The sequence below is a fragment of the Pantherophis guttatus genome, chromosome 10 (genome assembly GCF_059756535.1).
Source record: "Pantherophis guttatus breed Tessera chromosome 10, ASM5975653v1, whole genome shotgun sequence".
NCBI lineage: Eukaryota > Metazoa > Chordata > Lepidosauria > Squamata > Colubridae > Pantherophis > Pantherophis guttatus.
The window spans coordinates 17,310,198-17,327,169 of record NC_142072.1 but is presented as its reverse complement, the minus strand read 5'-3'; the positions used below and the strand labels follow the sequence as shown (position 1 = coordinate 17,327,169).

The following is a 16,972-nucleotide window of genomic DNA, read 5'->3' as shown; positions in this document are numbered from 1 at the left end:
CAGTTTCTATCCCAGGGCAGTAACCATATTGAATTCTACAATATAATGCAATATTGGGTTTTCAATTTCAATTATATAGAATGTAAAGGATGTATGTTTGTGTTTTTATTTTTATAGTTATAACGCACACTGAAGACGGCATTTAGTTTCGTTGTACCATGTGCAATGACAATAAACTAAACTAAACTAAACTAAACAACTAAACTAAGGATGAGCCTTAGTGGAGCAGCGGACTAAAGTGCTGTTAAGTAGCACTTAGCTGCCAGCTGCCTGCAATTACTGCGAGTTCAAATCTCACCAGGCTCAAGGTTGACTCAGCCTTCCATCCTTCCAAGGTAGGTAAAATGAGGACCCGGATTGTGTGGGCAATAAACTGACTTTGTATATAAAAAAAAGAACACTGCTTAGGGGTGGGGCAAAAGCCCTACTAAGCAGGTACATATCAAAGTATGAAGGCTATTGCTTAAAGCATTGTAAGCCGCCCTGAGTCTCCGGAGAAGGGCGGCATATAAATCGAACCAATAAAAATAAAAAACTAAATTAAACTAAACTAAACTAAACGTATGCTTTTTATCTTATGCTTTTAAATCTCTTTGCATGAGCTAATAATAAAGCTTAAAATCCTTTTTATTTAGTGGTGTGCTTATTGTCCCTAGAATCCAAAAGAATTCATTGCCTGGGCATCCGATCATTGCACTGACACACTTGGCACAAAACACCACATTACAGTTATCATCAGCAAAGACCAAACAAAGCAATCTCATTCAGCTTTCCTTAACCCAGGGCTCCCCAGATGCCTTAAGACTTCAACTCCCAGAATCCCCAAAGGATGATAATGCAAGTGAAAGCCCAAGACATTACTCAGGCACAAGCTTGAGAACAGTTACATTAAAATCAACTTGACCTGGATTTCAGGGAACCCAGCAACAATTCACTCACCTGGATTTCTGATTGCGTCAAGCTTTCTGCTTCCCTGGACCTCAGGAGAATAATCTGCTTGGAACCCCCGCTTGTGTCCGGCGTTTTGAAGTGGTGCCCACCATGGAGTGCAGTTAGTGGTAACTCCTTAGGAGCTGCAACTTGCTGGTGTGCATTTGGAGCCGTCTGGCTGCTCTTTCTCTGGATAACTGGGCTCATTTCCTTCCTTTTTGTTAGGCTCTTGGGCTCAGCCTTTTCTGGGGAGATGAACTTGCTATAAAGAAAGCTGTTGTCCAAGCGAGAATACGGCTTGTCTTCCACAACCTTTCTGTCTACAAAGTTGGACAAAAGAGACATCCCTGAGAGAACATTGGTTCTGATCAAGTTGGGCTGATGATTCACGATAGTTTTGGGGGCAATATCGCTGGCCTTGATATTTGCCAGACTTTCCTGAACTTTTCCAAGGAAAGGAGGCCCAGAGTCTTCCTCAGTCTTGTACTGCTGGCTTTCCCAAGAGGAAGATCTCCTGCCTACGCTGCTATCCCATGATTTCTCTTCTTTAGTGAGGTAAGGGTTTTCGATCTCCTCTGTGTCTTCTTCTGCCAATCCCAGCTCCTCCCCCTTGGATCCTTTCCCTGCCTCCGAGTTTTCCTCGGTGAGGGAAAACAGCTCGTCTAATGCTATTGGGAAAGAAACCTTTGACTTGGGAACGATGTGGTTCTCATCGATAGGCGGAAGGACGGTGTGCTTGCCAAGCGTGGAAGGGCGTGGAGTCCTTGAGAGGGCTTTTGAAGGCTTCCGAAGTTCAGCGGAGTCCATGTTACGGAGGGTGTCTACAAAATGCTCCATTTCCCCAGCTTCCTCGGGTTCCTGTTCTCCTGTCTGGCTGATGCTTCTTATTAAGTCATTTGGGGGTTCGGGCCATGAAAAGGAAGTGTGGGACCCAGCAGGGGAAGTCTCTTGTTCCAGCGCAAATATCAGAGGGCTCTTGCCCGAAATCTTTTCTTTCTTCAGTTCATCATCCTGCGTTCTGGCTTTATGATCCCCTGGAGAAGTTGGCTGAGATGTAGCAAAGATTCCAATTTCCTCTGCGGTGTCCGAGGGGCACTTATTTCTCCTCTTGGCAGATAAGCTGGCTTTTCCCACGCCTATCCAGCTGCTCTCTTGATCTGGCCCGTTTGTTATTAGGCCTCCTGCAGTGGGCATGCCTTGCTCCTGTTCAGACCTGCTTCTTGCAAACAGGTTGCTGGGCTTCTGGGAGGCAGAATTGCTGGGCAGGCTGCCGTCTCTCTGGGTTGCGCTGAACGGATCTGCTCCCTCCCTGGCTATAGCAGCGTCTCTGTTTGATGTGCGGTCAGGGCTCGGCGCAGGCACACACCTTGGCCCCTGGGCATCCCTCACATTGGCATTTTGAGAGTGAGTCATGCCATTCTCAGGCTGTGACTCTGGTGTGGAGACGATGCAAAATTTGGGGAAGGAGGAGTGGACTCTTTGCGGGGACTTGGCGTTGGGGAGATCGTCCCAGGATGGCCAGGTTTCTTCCAAGGCAGTGGTGGTGTTGGAGCTGGGAGCATAGGGTTTCTCTCGCTGACTCTGGCTGGTGTTTCCCGATCCAGACATAACAAGTTCTCGCCCGACTTGGTAAACGGTGGAGCATCCGGGCTGAGGCACAATGACTTGCTGTTGGGCTCTAAAAACAACCGTGCTGTTCCCCATTGTACCATTGTACCACTGAGCATGGGATCTGCCTACAGTGCTGGAACCCATGGCGTTCTGGACTGGCTTGAACACACAACGCGCATCAGGAAATGCAGGGCTCGGGGCAGAGGATATGTAATTTCTCCCCAGGGATCCGGAGAATGGAATAGAATGGAGGGTGTTGGGAGAACTTTCCCTTAAGGATTGAAGTGCCAAAGCATCAGGGAAGTTGTTTTCCTTCAGGGATCCAGCATCCATCTTGGGGAAATCCCCGTTTAGCATACGGCCTTCCTTCCTGGAGACGGTTCCATTCAAGCTGTCACGAGAAAGGCCCAGATTCTGCTCTTGCAGCCCATTAGTGTTTGCGTCCTGGCTCTCTTGCTGGAATCCGGCATCGCCAGGATTGTGAACAGCAGCCGGAGAGTGTGTGGCTCCAGGTGATTCGGTAACTCTGGTACTGATGCCATCTTGCATCTCTTTCTTCACTGGGCACTTTGGCTTGGGAAGTCGGGAATAAACTTGAGAAAAGACAGGCCCATGAGCAGTAAAATTCCTCTGTGGGCTGGGAGAGCAGGAGCGCCCTTCTGTTGCTGTGGGAGAGAAGCTTCTGGAGTCCACCAGGGAAGGGGAGACCCCAACATCTGCTGGGGATGAGTTGTCTACCGAGGAGGACAAGAGTAGGGCATCTGGTGGAGGAGGCAAGCAGTTGATCTCTCCCGGGGAAGGGCACCTGGCATCTGTGGAGGAGGAATACCATCCATTGTCCGGTGGAGGGGATGGATACCTCATATCCAAGGAGGGTGAGGAGCACTTTGGAACTGCTGGGGAAGGTGAGCTCCTGGCATTTGATGAGGGAGACTTGTTCCTGCTCTCTGCTAAGGTGGATGGCCGCCTGGTGTCCACCGTTGAAGCAGCTGTGGTGCTTCCTCCACAATACAAACGCCTCATATCTGCAACAGAATAGGAGGACTTGTTTCCTGCCAAGAAGGATGAGTGCTGGGTATCATCCGGGCATGAGATGGAGTGGTTCTCCGTTCTGGAAGGGATATCTTTCCTCCCTACTGGAGAACGTGAACTGATGTTACCTTTTGGGGAGGGGGACACATGTGTTGGCTTGGCCTTGAGTGCGGGAGGGAGCTGCGGTTTTGCTGCTGGGGGCGGAGGCTGCCTCTTCTCTGCCGGAGACTGGGACCTCCGGTTTTCTGCTGTTGGCCCAGAAGGACACCAAGGATCAGGAGAACGCGACCGCTTGGCCTCCTCCGAGAAAGTGGATTTCCTTCTCCCCGTTGGAGAAAAAGACTGCTTGGCATTTGCTGGAGAAAGGCATCGCTTGGCATTCACAGAGGACACCTTACATGGCAAAGAATTCCTGGAAGTGGTGGGATGAGAAGCGTTGGCACCCTCTGGGGGTGAAAATAAGCGCCTGGCAGGTAAGGGAGAACGGGAGGGTCTGGTTTCAGCGGAAGGAGCTGGGCTAGTGGCGTCCATCCCCACCAGTCCTTTCTCCCAGGCCTCAAGCAGCTTGGACACTTTAGAGGGGCTGCTGGCTCTGGTGCCTTCTTCCTCGACCCTCTGGGAGGCTGCCGACACTTTGCCGAAGGGCGTCTTCTTGACAGCTTCAGGGGGGGTTTTCTTCCATCGTAGTAAAGGGCTTGAGGGAGGACCTCCCGGCTTGCTTGGATGGGAACGTGCCTTGCCGGCAATTTTCTCCATGCTGGAATTAGGACAAGGCAGGTCTTTTTCAGTGTCAGCCCCACTTTGAGGCTGAAGTTGCTCCTGGCTGCCTTCCCAAGGGGCTCCTCTGGTTTTGCTGGAGTGGGGAGTGGGGAGGGGTGGGGTGGAATAGGGTGGGAGAAAAGAAAAGCAAAAAATTAGGCCTGGGTCCCCACCCAGCTTGCCCCCAACCAGTGGTGGGTTTCAAAATATTTTACTACAGGTTCTGTGGGTGTGGCTTGGTGGGCGTGGCTTAGTGGGCATGGCAGGGGAAGGTTACTGCAAAATCCCCATTTCCTCCCAATCAGCTGGGACTCAGGAGGCAGAGAGTAGATGGGGGCGGGGCCAATCAGAATTTTTACTACCAGTTCTCCGAACTACTCAAAATTTCCACTACCGGTTCTCCAGAACTGGTCAGAACCTGCTGAAACCCATCTCTGCCCCAAACAGATTATTCCATGTCATTTTTCCATGGAGCCTGGCAGATTCCGTGTTCCCTCTGATTTCCTTGAACTTTACTTAAAACACAACAGCAGCAGCAGCAACAACAAAGCAGGCGTACTGCAAAATAAGGGGGCAGCTTTAAAGATGATCTTTATCAGAGATGCTTCTGGGTCTCTTCTAAAAAAAACAGATCTAATGCCTTGTGTGGAAGGGCCAGGAAAAGACCAAAATAGGATGAATTAACAGAGAGGAGGAGCCACAAAGAGGAGGGGATCAAACTATTTTCCAAAGCACCTGAAGGCCGGACAAGGAATAATGGATGGAAACCAGGGGTGGGTTCTAAATTTTTTTACTACCGGTTCTGTGGGCGTGGCTTATTTTGTAGGCGTGGTTTGGAGGTCATGTGACTGGGTGGGTGTGGCTAGCTGGTCATGTGACTGGGTGGCCATGGCTATGTGTATAGGGACTACTCAGAGGGCTGAAAAAAGTCATTTCTGACAGGTCCTCGCACTTTACACTGGTCCTCACACTTATGACCATCCTCACATTTACGCCTGTGCACCATTCTTAACAACCGTGTCACTCATTTCACAACTGCTTCTCTTCACCATGGTGACAAGATAGGGCAAAAAACGTAAAATGTGAGGACAGTCGTAAGTTTGAGGACTGGTCAAAAGTGCGAGGACCAGTCAAAAATAACTTTTTCAGCCCTCTGAGTAGTCCATATGCACAAAAGGACTACCCAGAGGGCTGAAAAAGGTGATTTCTGACAGGTCCTCATATCGTCACTGCTACCGGCTCAGCCAAACCGGGCTGAACCGGGAGGAACCCACCACTGATGGAAACTGATCAAGGAGAGATTCAACCTGGAAATAAGGAGAACTTTTCTGACAGGGAGAACAATCAACCCATGGGACAGAAGTTGCCTTCAGAAGTTGTGGGAGCTTCATCCCGGGAGGCTTTCAAGAAGAGACTGGACAGCCATCTGTCAGAAATGGTGTAGAATCTGCTTGGGCTGGGGGTTGGACTAGATGACCTACCAGGTCCCTTCCAACTCTGTTAATCTCTAATCTAAAAGAGAGCATTTGAGGTTGGCCTGAAGAGACAGAGAGCAACCTTGCTGATTTGCTTTCAATAAATGGGTCGTTTGTAATTGGACATTCTTTCCATGGCACCATATTGTGAGGGCCCCCTAACAATGAAGTCCAAATATTCAATGTGCTCAACAAGCTAATTAGGTCCCCCTCCATTGGAGCATAAAGGCATCAAAGATTTGCCAAAAGAAATGTGTATCTCCGTTGTTTAAATCAGGGGTCCCCAACCTTTCGGACCTCAGGGACCACTAAAATTCACAATTTTAAATCCCGCGGACCACCTGCCAGCTTCTACTCGCCACTCCTCGCCTGCCTGCCCGGGCTCCTTCCCAACAGGAAGCAGTTGTTGGAGCTAAGCAGCCACCATGAGAAAGAGTTGGCAAAACAGCTCAGTTCAAATTGGATCTGACCGAGAAGGAGGCTCAGCAGCTAAATAAAAGGAGGTGACTTTCCTTCTGAAGGAAAAAATGGACAGCCTGTAAGAGAAGAAAAGAAGTACAGGGAATCCTCGACTTACAACAGTTTAATTTAGGGACTCTTCGAAGTTACAACGGTAATGAAAAAAGGGACTTGTGACTAATTTTCACACTTATGACATCCCCATGGTCAGGTGAATAAAATTAGGATGCTTGGCAACTGATTCATATTTATGACAGTTGCAGTGTCCCAGAGTCACGTGATCTTCTTTATGCGACCTTCTGACAAGTAAAGTCAATGGGAAAACCAGATTCACTTAAGAACTGGGTTACTAACTTAAACCCTGTAGTGATTCACTTTAGCAATTGTGGCAAGAAAGGTCGCAAAATGGGGCAAAACTCACTTACGGTGTTTCCCCGAAAATAAGACATCCCCTGATAATAAGCCCAATGGGGCTTTTGAGCTCATGTGCTAAAAATAAGCCTCCCCCCGAAAATAAGCCCTCCCTGAAAATATTTAAACACAGAGCTGGAAATCAGGTAAGAAGGCAAGAGGAGCCCCATCTTGCGCCACGCGCCCCAAAATAATAAGACCTCCCCGAAAATAAGGCCAAGCGCTTACTCCAGGGTTCAAAAAAATATAAGAAAGGGTCTTATTTTCAGGGAAACACAGTAGCAAATTTCTCACTTAACAACATAAATTTTGGGTTCAATTGTGGCTGTAAGTTGAGGACTACCCAATAAAACAAAGCCCAGTGGTCAGAAAAAGGAGAAGAAATTTCAGCAAGAGGGCGCTTAAGGTAGACCAGGCTTAAGAAAGAAACTGTGATGCATATAAGTAATAGTATAGAGCAGGATTCTCCAACCTTGGCAACTTTAAGACTTGTGGACTCCTGGGAGTTGAAGTCCACAAGTCTTAAAGTTGCCAAGCTTGGAGACCCCTGGTATAGAGCATAGGATTATAAGTAATTGTAGTAGAGTAATAGGTAAGAGTATAATATATTGAATAGTAATAGCATATACGGTAGTATAAACATTGTTATAGTAATAGTGTAATTGTAAGCCATCCGAAACCACTTGGTTGAGATGAATAGCCATAGAAATTAAGTAAATAAATAAAATAAATAGTAATTGCATAATGATAGCATAGTAATTGTAAAAGTATTTATTTATTTAAGAAAATGTATACGGCTGTTCAGTGACTCCAGGTGGCTTACAATGGTAAAATTATCGTATCACATCATACTATTATCATAGTAATAGGACAGAAATAGCAACAGGACAAAATTAGACAGAGAACTGAATAAAAATAGAACAGAATTATAACAAAGAATAGAATAAAAGTAGAATTAGAACCAAGTAGAATAGAATAGAAAAGAGGGTCAGTTTGGACTATAGTGGTTAAGGCATCAGGTTAGAAACCAGGAGTCAGTGAGTTCTAGTCCCAGCTTGGTGACTTTAAGCCAATGGCCAGGAGACCCTAAATTCAAGTCCTGCCTTAACCATGAAAGCCAGTTGAGTGACTTTGGGCCAGTCACTCTCTCTCAGCCAACCCACCTCACAAGGTTGTTGTTGAGGGGAAAATAAGTGGAGGATGGTGTTTTGGATATGTTCACCGCCTTGAGTTATTTGTAAAAATAATAAAGGTGGGAAACAAATCAAATAAATAGATAGAATACAGAAAGCATTTTCTTATCACATTTATATGTAAATAAAACATCTCCCCATATTTATATTTATATTTCCTTTGTAGGGAAATATAAAGAAAAGACCTGTGCAGGGCCCAAAGTTTTTATGTCTCTCTTGAGTCTTAGTCAATCCAATTGGATATAGTTTTTTTCACAGAAGAATCTGCGATAACAAAGTTAGGACCAATTTACGGGATAAAATAATTCAGCTTTTATATTGTTTTGCTTGACTTGTATGCCACGTAAAGTCACTCTGTGGGCGAAACGGGCAGTTTCTAAATCTGATATATAAATGAATAAATAAGTTGTGCCGCCCCACCTCACCCCCACCTCTCAGAATGATGCCCATCATTTCAGAGACCTAAGACATCTAGAACAGGGGTCTCCAACCTTAGCAACTTTAAGACTTGTGGACTTCAACTCCCAGAATTCCCAGAACTCTGGGAATTGAAATCCACAAGTCTTAAAGTTGCCAAGGTTGGAGACCCCTGTTCTAGAAGGTGCCAGACTGAAGGGCCATGAAATCTCTGCATAGTTTGCTTAACTGGTCCAAGGTGGAGACATCCATGTTTTAAGCACAAAGGAACTGACTACATCTTAGCTTGATTATGGCAGTGCTCATTAACGCTTGCTAATGTTTGATTGTAAACAACCTTGTAGCCAAACGCATTCTGTTTTGCCCACTTTGCTCATTATGGCATGGCATCTGAAATGTCACCACTGGAATTTCATTTTGTCTTTCGAAAAGAAAAAGAAAAAAAACCTCCTTATGAGTCATTTTCCTATCCAAGCCGTGCTCAGCTGCAAAAATCATGACATACTGCTTACAAAGACATAATGGTAAAAACGAAAAGATCCCAAGCTGGAAAACAAGTTACAAAACAGAAACCAATAAGGGGACCTCGTTGCCTTCTGAGCTTTGTTTTTTTCTTGCATTTCATTATCCAAATTAGGTAACATCATCAGTGCTACAATAGGAAACCTGAGCTATAAATATTCTCCTCTATGGGAAAAACATAAAGAAATAGGCATGGAAGATAATTTGGGGTACAACACAGCAAAAGAGAGAGAGAGAGAATGGTGCCTATTCTGTCAACCTATACAATATATTTATTTGTCCATTTGTTTTATAGTCCATTTTTCGTTCAGAACCTCAGATTAGAAGCAAATCTTAAAAACCGGACAAGTTTTCCAGATTCAGTTGCTTTAACAGAAGGAAACAACTTATATTTTTCACATACAGGGGAAGACTATAGAAAGCAAGAAGAGGGGGGGAAAGAATGCATCTGAACACACACAGATTGCGATTGAGAAGTAGGTCAGTAATTTCAAAATCTTTCTCATCGGCTCAGACTGTAAAGAGATTTCTATCCAACTCACCTCACAGAGATAATGTTGTGGAGAAAAATAGGAGAAGGGGGCATGATGCATACCGCCTCGCGATATATGGAATAAAGACAGGGTATAAATCTAATAGAACCCCGGCTGTAAAGCTGCAAGCCCAGGTTCGAGATCTGAGCACCGTGCAATGCGGTGAGCTCCTGTTCCTCACCCCAGCTCCTGCCCACCTAGCACTTCGAAAGCATGCAAACGCGAGTAGATAAATAGGTACCATTTCAGAGGGAAGATAAAATTTTTCCGTGATCCTCGGCGTATCGTCATGCTGGCCAGACGACCATGGAAAATGTCTTTGGGCACCCCTGGCTCCCTTGGCCAAGAAACAGAGATGAGCACTGCTCCTTAGAGTCGGACACAACTGGACAAGGAAATCTTTACCTTTGCCTTTTATACATCTAATAATAACATAATGAATTGCTTTCTATTTAACTTACAAAAACCCTGTCAATGACCTAACCATGACTCTATAAAAACAAACGATGAGAAAGAAGCTGATAAATCTACTCATTTAAAAAAGGCATTTTAAAAAGCTCAACGCAATGAAACTAGAGCATGACAGAACAGAATAAAATAAAAGAACAGGAAATGTCATAAATAACTCCGTGAAGTAGGTTGTAGGTTGTTCCCTGGCTAAATTACAACAGAGAAGGGATCAGTCTAATCTCTCTCTCTCTCTCTCTCTCTCTCTCTCTCTCTCTCTCTCTCTCTCTCTCTCTCTCTCTCTCTCTCTGTGTGTGTGTGTGTGTGTGTGTGTGTGTGTAGTTCAAGGAGCTCCTCCTAGAAAGTCCAAATTGCCAACATATTTTTGTTTTCAAACAAACTGGGCCTCTGTCATACAGATTAGGGGACTGGAGGCTAAAATATATGAAGAACGGTTTCAGGAACTGGGTATGTCTAGTTTTATGAAAAGAAGGACTAGGGGTGACATGCTAGCAGTGTTATGATATCTCAGGGGCTGCCACAAAGAAGAGGGAGTCAAACTATTCTCCAAAGCCCCTGAGGGTAGGACAAGAAGCAATGGGTGGAAACTAATCAAGGAGAGAAGCAACCTAGAACTAAGGAGAAATTTCCTGACAGTTAGAATAATTAATCAGTGAAACAACTTGCCTCCAGAAGTTGTGAATGGTCCAACGCTGGAAGTTTTTAAGAAGATGTTGGATAACCATTTGTCTGAAGTGGTGTAGGATTTCCTGCCTAGGCAGGGGGTTGGACTAGAAGACCTCCAAGGTCCCTTCCAACTCTGTTATTCTATTAGAAATAATTTAGAAGCAGGGGCATCTAGGTTCAAAAAAAGGCAAGGTAGTGACTGCAGCCATGTTACTCGTGCCCCACCCTTCTTGTCAAAAGGGGCAGAGAGCATCTCTTGTCACTGATACCATCTTGACTTTATTTTTATTTTTTTTAACTCTCCCGGAGATACCCTTGTTTGCAGCTGCTTCCAGCTTTATTTTTGATTGATTAGAGTTAAATGTAGCCACAGTTCATAACTCCTTAATAAACAATAAAAAGAACTGAAGAGGCTTCTTGGATGAGAAGCGAAACGTCTTCAAGGAAAAACAAAGTCCAATTTGCCTTTTGAAAAAGCACTTTTGAGACAAAGAATAAAAAGAGAAACATATGTGTGAGTTTACCCATCAGGGCATTTACAAGAATAAAGAATCCTTTCGTGGCATTTGAAATATCATCAAATGCACAGAATATCCCATGCTGAAAATGACTGCCATCGAGTATCTGCATTTTACATTTCCTCTCCATAATAGTCGATCAAATCCTCCAAGGGAGGGGTGGGCGACCATGGCCCCTTTATGATCTCTGGACTTCAACTTCCAGAATTCCCGAGCTAGCATTAGCCTTATAAAAATGGAAACTTTGCTGCAAAGCAGGATGAAAACATGCTAAATAGTGTTTACTCAACCTTGTGTATCCCATGCATACTCAACAGACATATTATGTTGTGCAAACCAAGTCCTGAAATGACCAGCCTGAAAATCAAGATTACCATCAAACGTTTAGCAAGATCTGGAAGGCCTCTGTTTCTCCACCTCTACAATAGTTTAACTGCTTTATTTCTATTTTGTTTTGTTCTATTTCACACAACGAGCAGGGTCTGAATTTTCAATGCAATTCCTCTTTTGCTAGTCACACACAAGCAGGGTTTCTCGGGGAAATCTCTAATACAGTGTTATGGCATGCTGGCTGGGGAATTCTGAGAGTTGAAGTCCACACATCTTAAAATTGCCCAGGTTAAGAAAGAAACACTGTCCTAATATCCAAATTTCCATCCGCAGGAGGGCCTAGAGCTGTGAACCTACGGCATGCATGCCACAACTGGTACGCAGAGCTCTCTCTGCAGGCACGCAAGCTGTCGTCCAGCTCAGCTCCTCCCGCCGGCCAGCTGATTTTCAGGATGCCCGGGGGGGCAGCACATGTGGGAGACATGTGCGCATGTGTGGGGGGTCATGCACACATGCACCAGGGTCATGCGCGCATGCATGGGGGAGCACAGGGTGTATGGCATGCCCCACGTGGCCCGGTTTTAGGCCCAGGAGGCTGCAGGGAGGCCTACTAGACCCAAAACGGGGCGTGGGGGGGGTCGCATGCGCATCAGTGGTGGGTCACTACCGGTTCGCACAAGATCGGGTGAACCAGTAGCAGCAGCGGCAGCTGGAAGCTCTGTCCACCTGCCTGGACACTTCTGCGCATGCGCAAAAGTGTTGTGTGCGCGTGCAAGCGTGCGCACGAGCGAGCCAGTAGCAACAGGATTTGGAACCCGCCCCTGGAGCTCATGCATGGGGGGCGTGCACGCATGCGCGGGGGTTGCATTGCATTATGGGTGCCGACACACATGCGCACTTTCGGCACATGATGAGAAAAAGGTTAGCCATCACTGGCCGAGGGTAGACCACTCTGGTGACATTGTGGTGGTTAAAATGCAGTATTGCAGGCTAGCTCACTGTTCACTCCAGGAGTTCGATTCTGAGCCGCTCAGGGTCGACTCAGCCTTCCATCCTTCCAAGGTCGGTAAAATGAGGACCCAGATTGTCAGGGGAAACATGCTGATTTTGTAAACTGCTTAGAGTGGGCTGTAAAGCAATGAGAAGCAGTATATAAATCTAAGTGCTAGTCTAGTGCTAGTGCTGTACTCTGAATTCTGATAAACACACCTTTCTCCTAGCAGGAAATTCACCTGTTTCAGAACCTGCCAAGTAAAACAAACCAAAAAACAAAAACAAAGACAACAGCCAAAGCCACCGAGCGCTTGCTGTAGTTTCACCCAGAACGGTTGAATGACTCTCTTAAAATCCAGCTGAGCCAGATTGACACAGCCCTTCATTTGCAGCGTCCAAGAAGCAGGTTACACCATTCAGTTGAAGATGTCTTGACCTACTTAGCAGGAAGCGTTGTTAATTTCCAGAATGAGTCAGGCTTATGGTTGTGTATGAGATGCTGGGTGGCAGCATTCCACATCTCTGCAGCCTCCACCAAAGGAGCCACTTCCTTTCTGCTTCTAAAAAAAGAGCCGATCTTTTTTGTCTTATACCTGTACAGCAAGACCCAGGGTTTCATGGTTACAACCTATTTCATCCATGTGGGATCCCAAATGCTTCTCTATGGAAACAATCTATTCCAAGCCTCCTTGTGGTGATGTGAGCAGAGCGCATGCAGCTGGCCCTGGCTTCCCACTCACACCAAGGTACACATCTGCAAAACACGAATCGGATGCAGAAGCAAGCACGCATACACACAAAGAGACCCACAACACTTTGCTTTGTGTACAGAAGAAAAATGCATATATCTCCTGCAATCCCTGCTGGTCAAAGAGGTTGGAAAGAACTCCACAAGCCATACTTTGCGTGTTTTCTCTGCGGAAGGGTTTTTAAAGGCTTTGTGAGGTTTTCCACTTAAAAACAGCAGAGTTGACAGGGCTGAATCACACCATCAATGGTGGCTCCGTGGCTAAGACGCTGAGCTCGTCGATCAGAAAGGTCGGCAGTTCAGCGGTTCGAATCCCTAGCATAGGTCTCCTGTGTGAGCAGGGGGTTGGACTAGATGACCTCCAAGGTGTCCCTTCCAACTCTGTTACTGTTTGTTTGTTTGAATTTCATTCAGGAAGGGGTCTGGGGTCCTTACCCTGAGGCTTAACCCCACACATATGGCTTTTCAACAGCCAGTTGCTCACCTCTGCTTAAACTACCCTATTTATTTATTTTTTATTTATTTTTATCAAATTTATATGCCACCCTTCTCCCGTAAGACTCGGGGTGGCTCACAGAATAGAAACAACATAACAATAAAATAGCGCTAAAACAAGCCAATTTAAAATCCCCAGACAATTAAAACCTCGCGGCAGATCAGGGAATTTGCTGAAAAAGCCATGTCTTCAGGTCGGCGCGGAAAGTGCGGAGGTCAGGGGCCATCCGGAGCCCAGTGGGTAACCCATTCCAGAGGGTGTTTTACCCTCTGGAATGGGTTTACTACAGTGAATAAATCTGGCCATTGAATCCTGCAAGCTATTCAAGTTTCATGATCCTCTAGTCTAGTCCAGAGATGGGCAACAATTACAACTTTACAACCTGTGGACTTCAACTCCCAGAATTCCTAAACAAACCGTGATGGCTCAGGAATTCTGGGAGTTGAAGTCTACAAGTCATAAAAAGGCCATAGTTGCCCACTCCCGCCCTAGTCTATTTTTGTTGTTGTTGTTAGTTGCGAAGTCGTGTCTGACCCATCACAACCCCATGGACAACGCTCTTCCAGGCCTTCCTGGCCTCTACCATTCTCTGGAGTCCATTTAAGCTCACGCCTACTGCTTCAGTGACTCCATCCAGCCACCTCGTTCTCTGTCATTCCCTTCTTCTTTTGCCCCCAATCGTTCCCAGCATTAGGCTCTTCTCCAGTGAGTCCTTCCTTCTCATTAGGTGGCCAAAGTATTTGAGTTTCATCTTCAGGATCTGGGCTTCTAAAGAGCAGTCAGGGTTGATCTCCTCTAGGACTGACCAGTTGGATCGCCTTGCAGTCCAAGGGACTCACAGGCGTCTTCTCCAGCACCAGAGTTCAAAGGCCTCAATTCTTTGGCGCTCAACCTTTCTTATGGTCCAAATTTCACAGCCATACATTGCAACTGGGAAAACCATAGCCTTGACTGTACGCACTTTGTTGGCAGGCTGATGTCTCTGCTTTTTAGTACGCTGTCTAGATTTGCCATAGCTTTCCCCCCAGGAGCAAGTGTCTTTTAATTTCTTGGCTGCAGTCCCCATCTGCAGTGATCTTGGAGCTCAGGAAAATAAAATCTGTCACTACCTCCATTTCTTCCCCATTTATTTGCCAGGAATTGAGAGGGCCGGGTGCCATGATCTTACTTTTCTTAATGTTGAGTTTCAAGCCAACTTTTGCACTCTCCTTCTTCACCCGCATCAGAGGCTCTTTAGTTCCTCTTCACTTTCTGCCATTAGAGTGGTATCATCTGCATAGTTGATATTTATTTATAAATATTTATTTATTTCTAAATATAAATATTTATTTATTTATAAATATTGCTGATGTTTATTTATAAATAGACGTCTATTTTACATCTCTGGAATTTCCTGGCCATTTAAGGACTAGCAAGGGCTGATTCTTCTCAATGGTTTTCCTATCAAGAGCATCTTACTACTGCCATCTGCTGTTTAGCATAAGCACCTGCAAATGGAATGTACATCAGCAGAATCTGATGAAAGGCTAAATCATTTTCAGGGAACTTTATCCTTAGACCTTGAATAGGCTGTAAATGATTTATTTTTTAAAAAAATTATTCAAATTCTGGCCACTTGATACAGTTTTCTGGGACTAATGGTGGCTAAAAAATTTTGTTCATTCCTCTCCCCAAACATGGGGAACTGAAATTACTATCAGAGAAATAGGAAACTGAGGAAAACAGATTTTGAGAGATCTATTCATGTGGTAATGAAGAGATTTTACAATTTTTTTTAAAAAAAAATATCTCTGAATTCATTTTATTTTCCCACCATTCATTTTCATTTTCATTTTATTTTCATTTTATTTAATTTGTATACCGCCCTACTCCCGAAGGACTCAGGGCGGTGAACAGGCACAGAATAAAACACATAGAATACAAAAATTAAGAGCAGAAGTAAAATCGAATTAAATCAATTTAGCCCAAGACAAATTTAAAACCCCAGGTTAAGAACAAATTAAAATTTACATTAAAATTTACATTAAAAAAAGAATGGGAAAGGTTAGGCCAGACCAGCCTGGTGAAATAAAAAGGTCTTAAAAGTGCGGCGGAAGGTGTGTAGATCCAGGATCCTCCGTATCTCTGGGGGGAGCTCGTTCCAGATAGTAGGTGCCCCCACAGAGAAGGCTCTCCCCCTGGGGGCCGCCAGCCGCCAGCGACCATGAACCAACTACCCTGTTTCCCCCAAAATAAGACATCCCCTGATAATAAGCCCAACTGGGCTTTTGAGCGCATGGCAATAAAGCCAAGCGCTTATTTCAGGGTTCAAAAACATATATAAGACAGGGTCTTATTTTCAGGGAAACACCATAAGAATGCTATTATATGTGAATTATAGTCTTATCGATTTGATGCTTCATAGAACACATGGCACATGTTATAACAGTGTTTCTCAATCATGGCCACTTGAAGATTTGTGGACTACAACTCCCAGAATTCACCACCAGCCAGCAGCTCCTAATTCTGGAAGTTGAAGTCCACATATCTTCAAGTGTCAAGGTTGGGGAGCACTGTTCTACATTCTACCTTCTTCCCTATGGCCATTATTTCTGCTCACTCTTTTAAGGATGAGTGTTTGTTTGTTTGTTTTTTGAGCTAATTACAGGCTGTGCAGATAGTTCGCTACAATGGATTCTGCATTATTGTCAACTTACCTGTGATATGCTGCTAGAAAAATGTGTACACCTCTTATATAATGGGGGGGGGGAGAAATCCACAAAATTCCTCTCAGCATACAAACACTTCCTAAGGCAGAGTTCTTCAAACTTGGCAGCTTTAAGACTTGTGGACTTCAACTCCCAGAATTCTCCAGCCAGCTATGCTGGCTGGAGAATTCTGGGAGTTGAAGTCCACAAGTCCTAAAGCAGCCAAGTTTGCAGACCTCTGTCCTAAGGGACAACAACTTTAGCATTAGGAAAATATGATTGAGACACTACTAGGAATACCTCTGCAGCCCCCAATCTCTTTCTCTCAAAGGACTGGTGGACAGAGGAGGATATTTTTTTTCTGTTTTTGCTTTAAAATATGTTATTAAATTCCCTGGAATGAAGGTATTTCAAACCCGCTCACCTTGGATAAGAATAACAAATAAGAAGACAAAAGTCACTGCAATGCTATTTACTTGGTAGTCCTTGACTTACGACCACAATTGAGCCCCAAATGTCTGTTGTTAAAGGGAGACAATTATTGAGTTTTGCCGCATGTTATGACCTTTCTTGCCACAGTTGCTAAGGGAACCACTGCAGTTGTTAAGTTAGTAATGTGGTTGTTAAGTGAATCTAGTTTCCCCGCGGGACACTGCAACCGTCATGAATATGAATCAGTTGCCAAGTGTCTGAATTTTGACTGTGGGGATCATGCAACAGTTGT

General features: G+C 45.0%; 1 protein-coding gene across 2 annotated transcripts in view; it reads right to left on the bottom strand.

Annotated features, from left to right (window-relative positions):
* CRYBG2 (crystallin beta-gamma domain containing 2) overlaps window positions 1-16,972 on the bottom strand; it is a 70,859-nt gene that overhangs the window by 34,296 nt on the left and 19,591 nt on the right. Inside the window, exons 1-2 of one of the 2 annotated variants that reach the window (XM_034413540.3) lie at window positions 9,584-9,671; window positions 940-4,426 (exon numbers count right to left, since the gene is read on the bottom strand). In XM_034413540.3, coding sequence (XP_034269431.2) covers window positions 940-4,426; window positions 9,584-9,633 — 3,537 coding nt within the window. In that variant the 5' untranslated portion in view covers window positions 9,634-9,671. Of the gene's footprint in view, window positions 1-939; window positions 4,427-9,583; window positions 9,672-16,972 lie in introns of those variants that run through there. The other variant, XM_034413539.3, reaches the window with a different exon arrangement.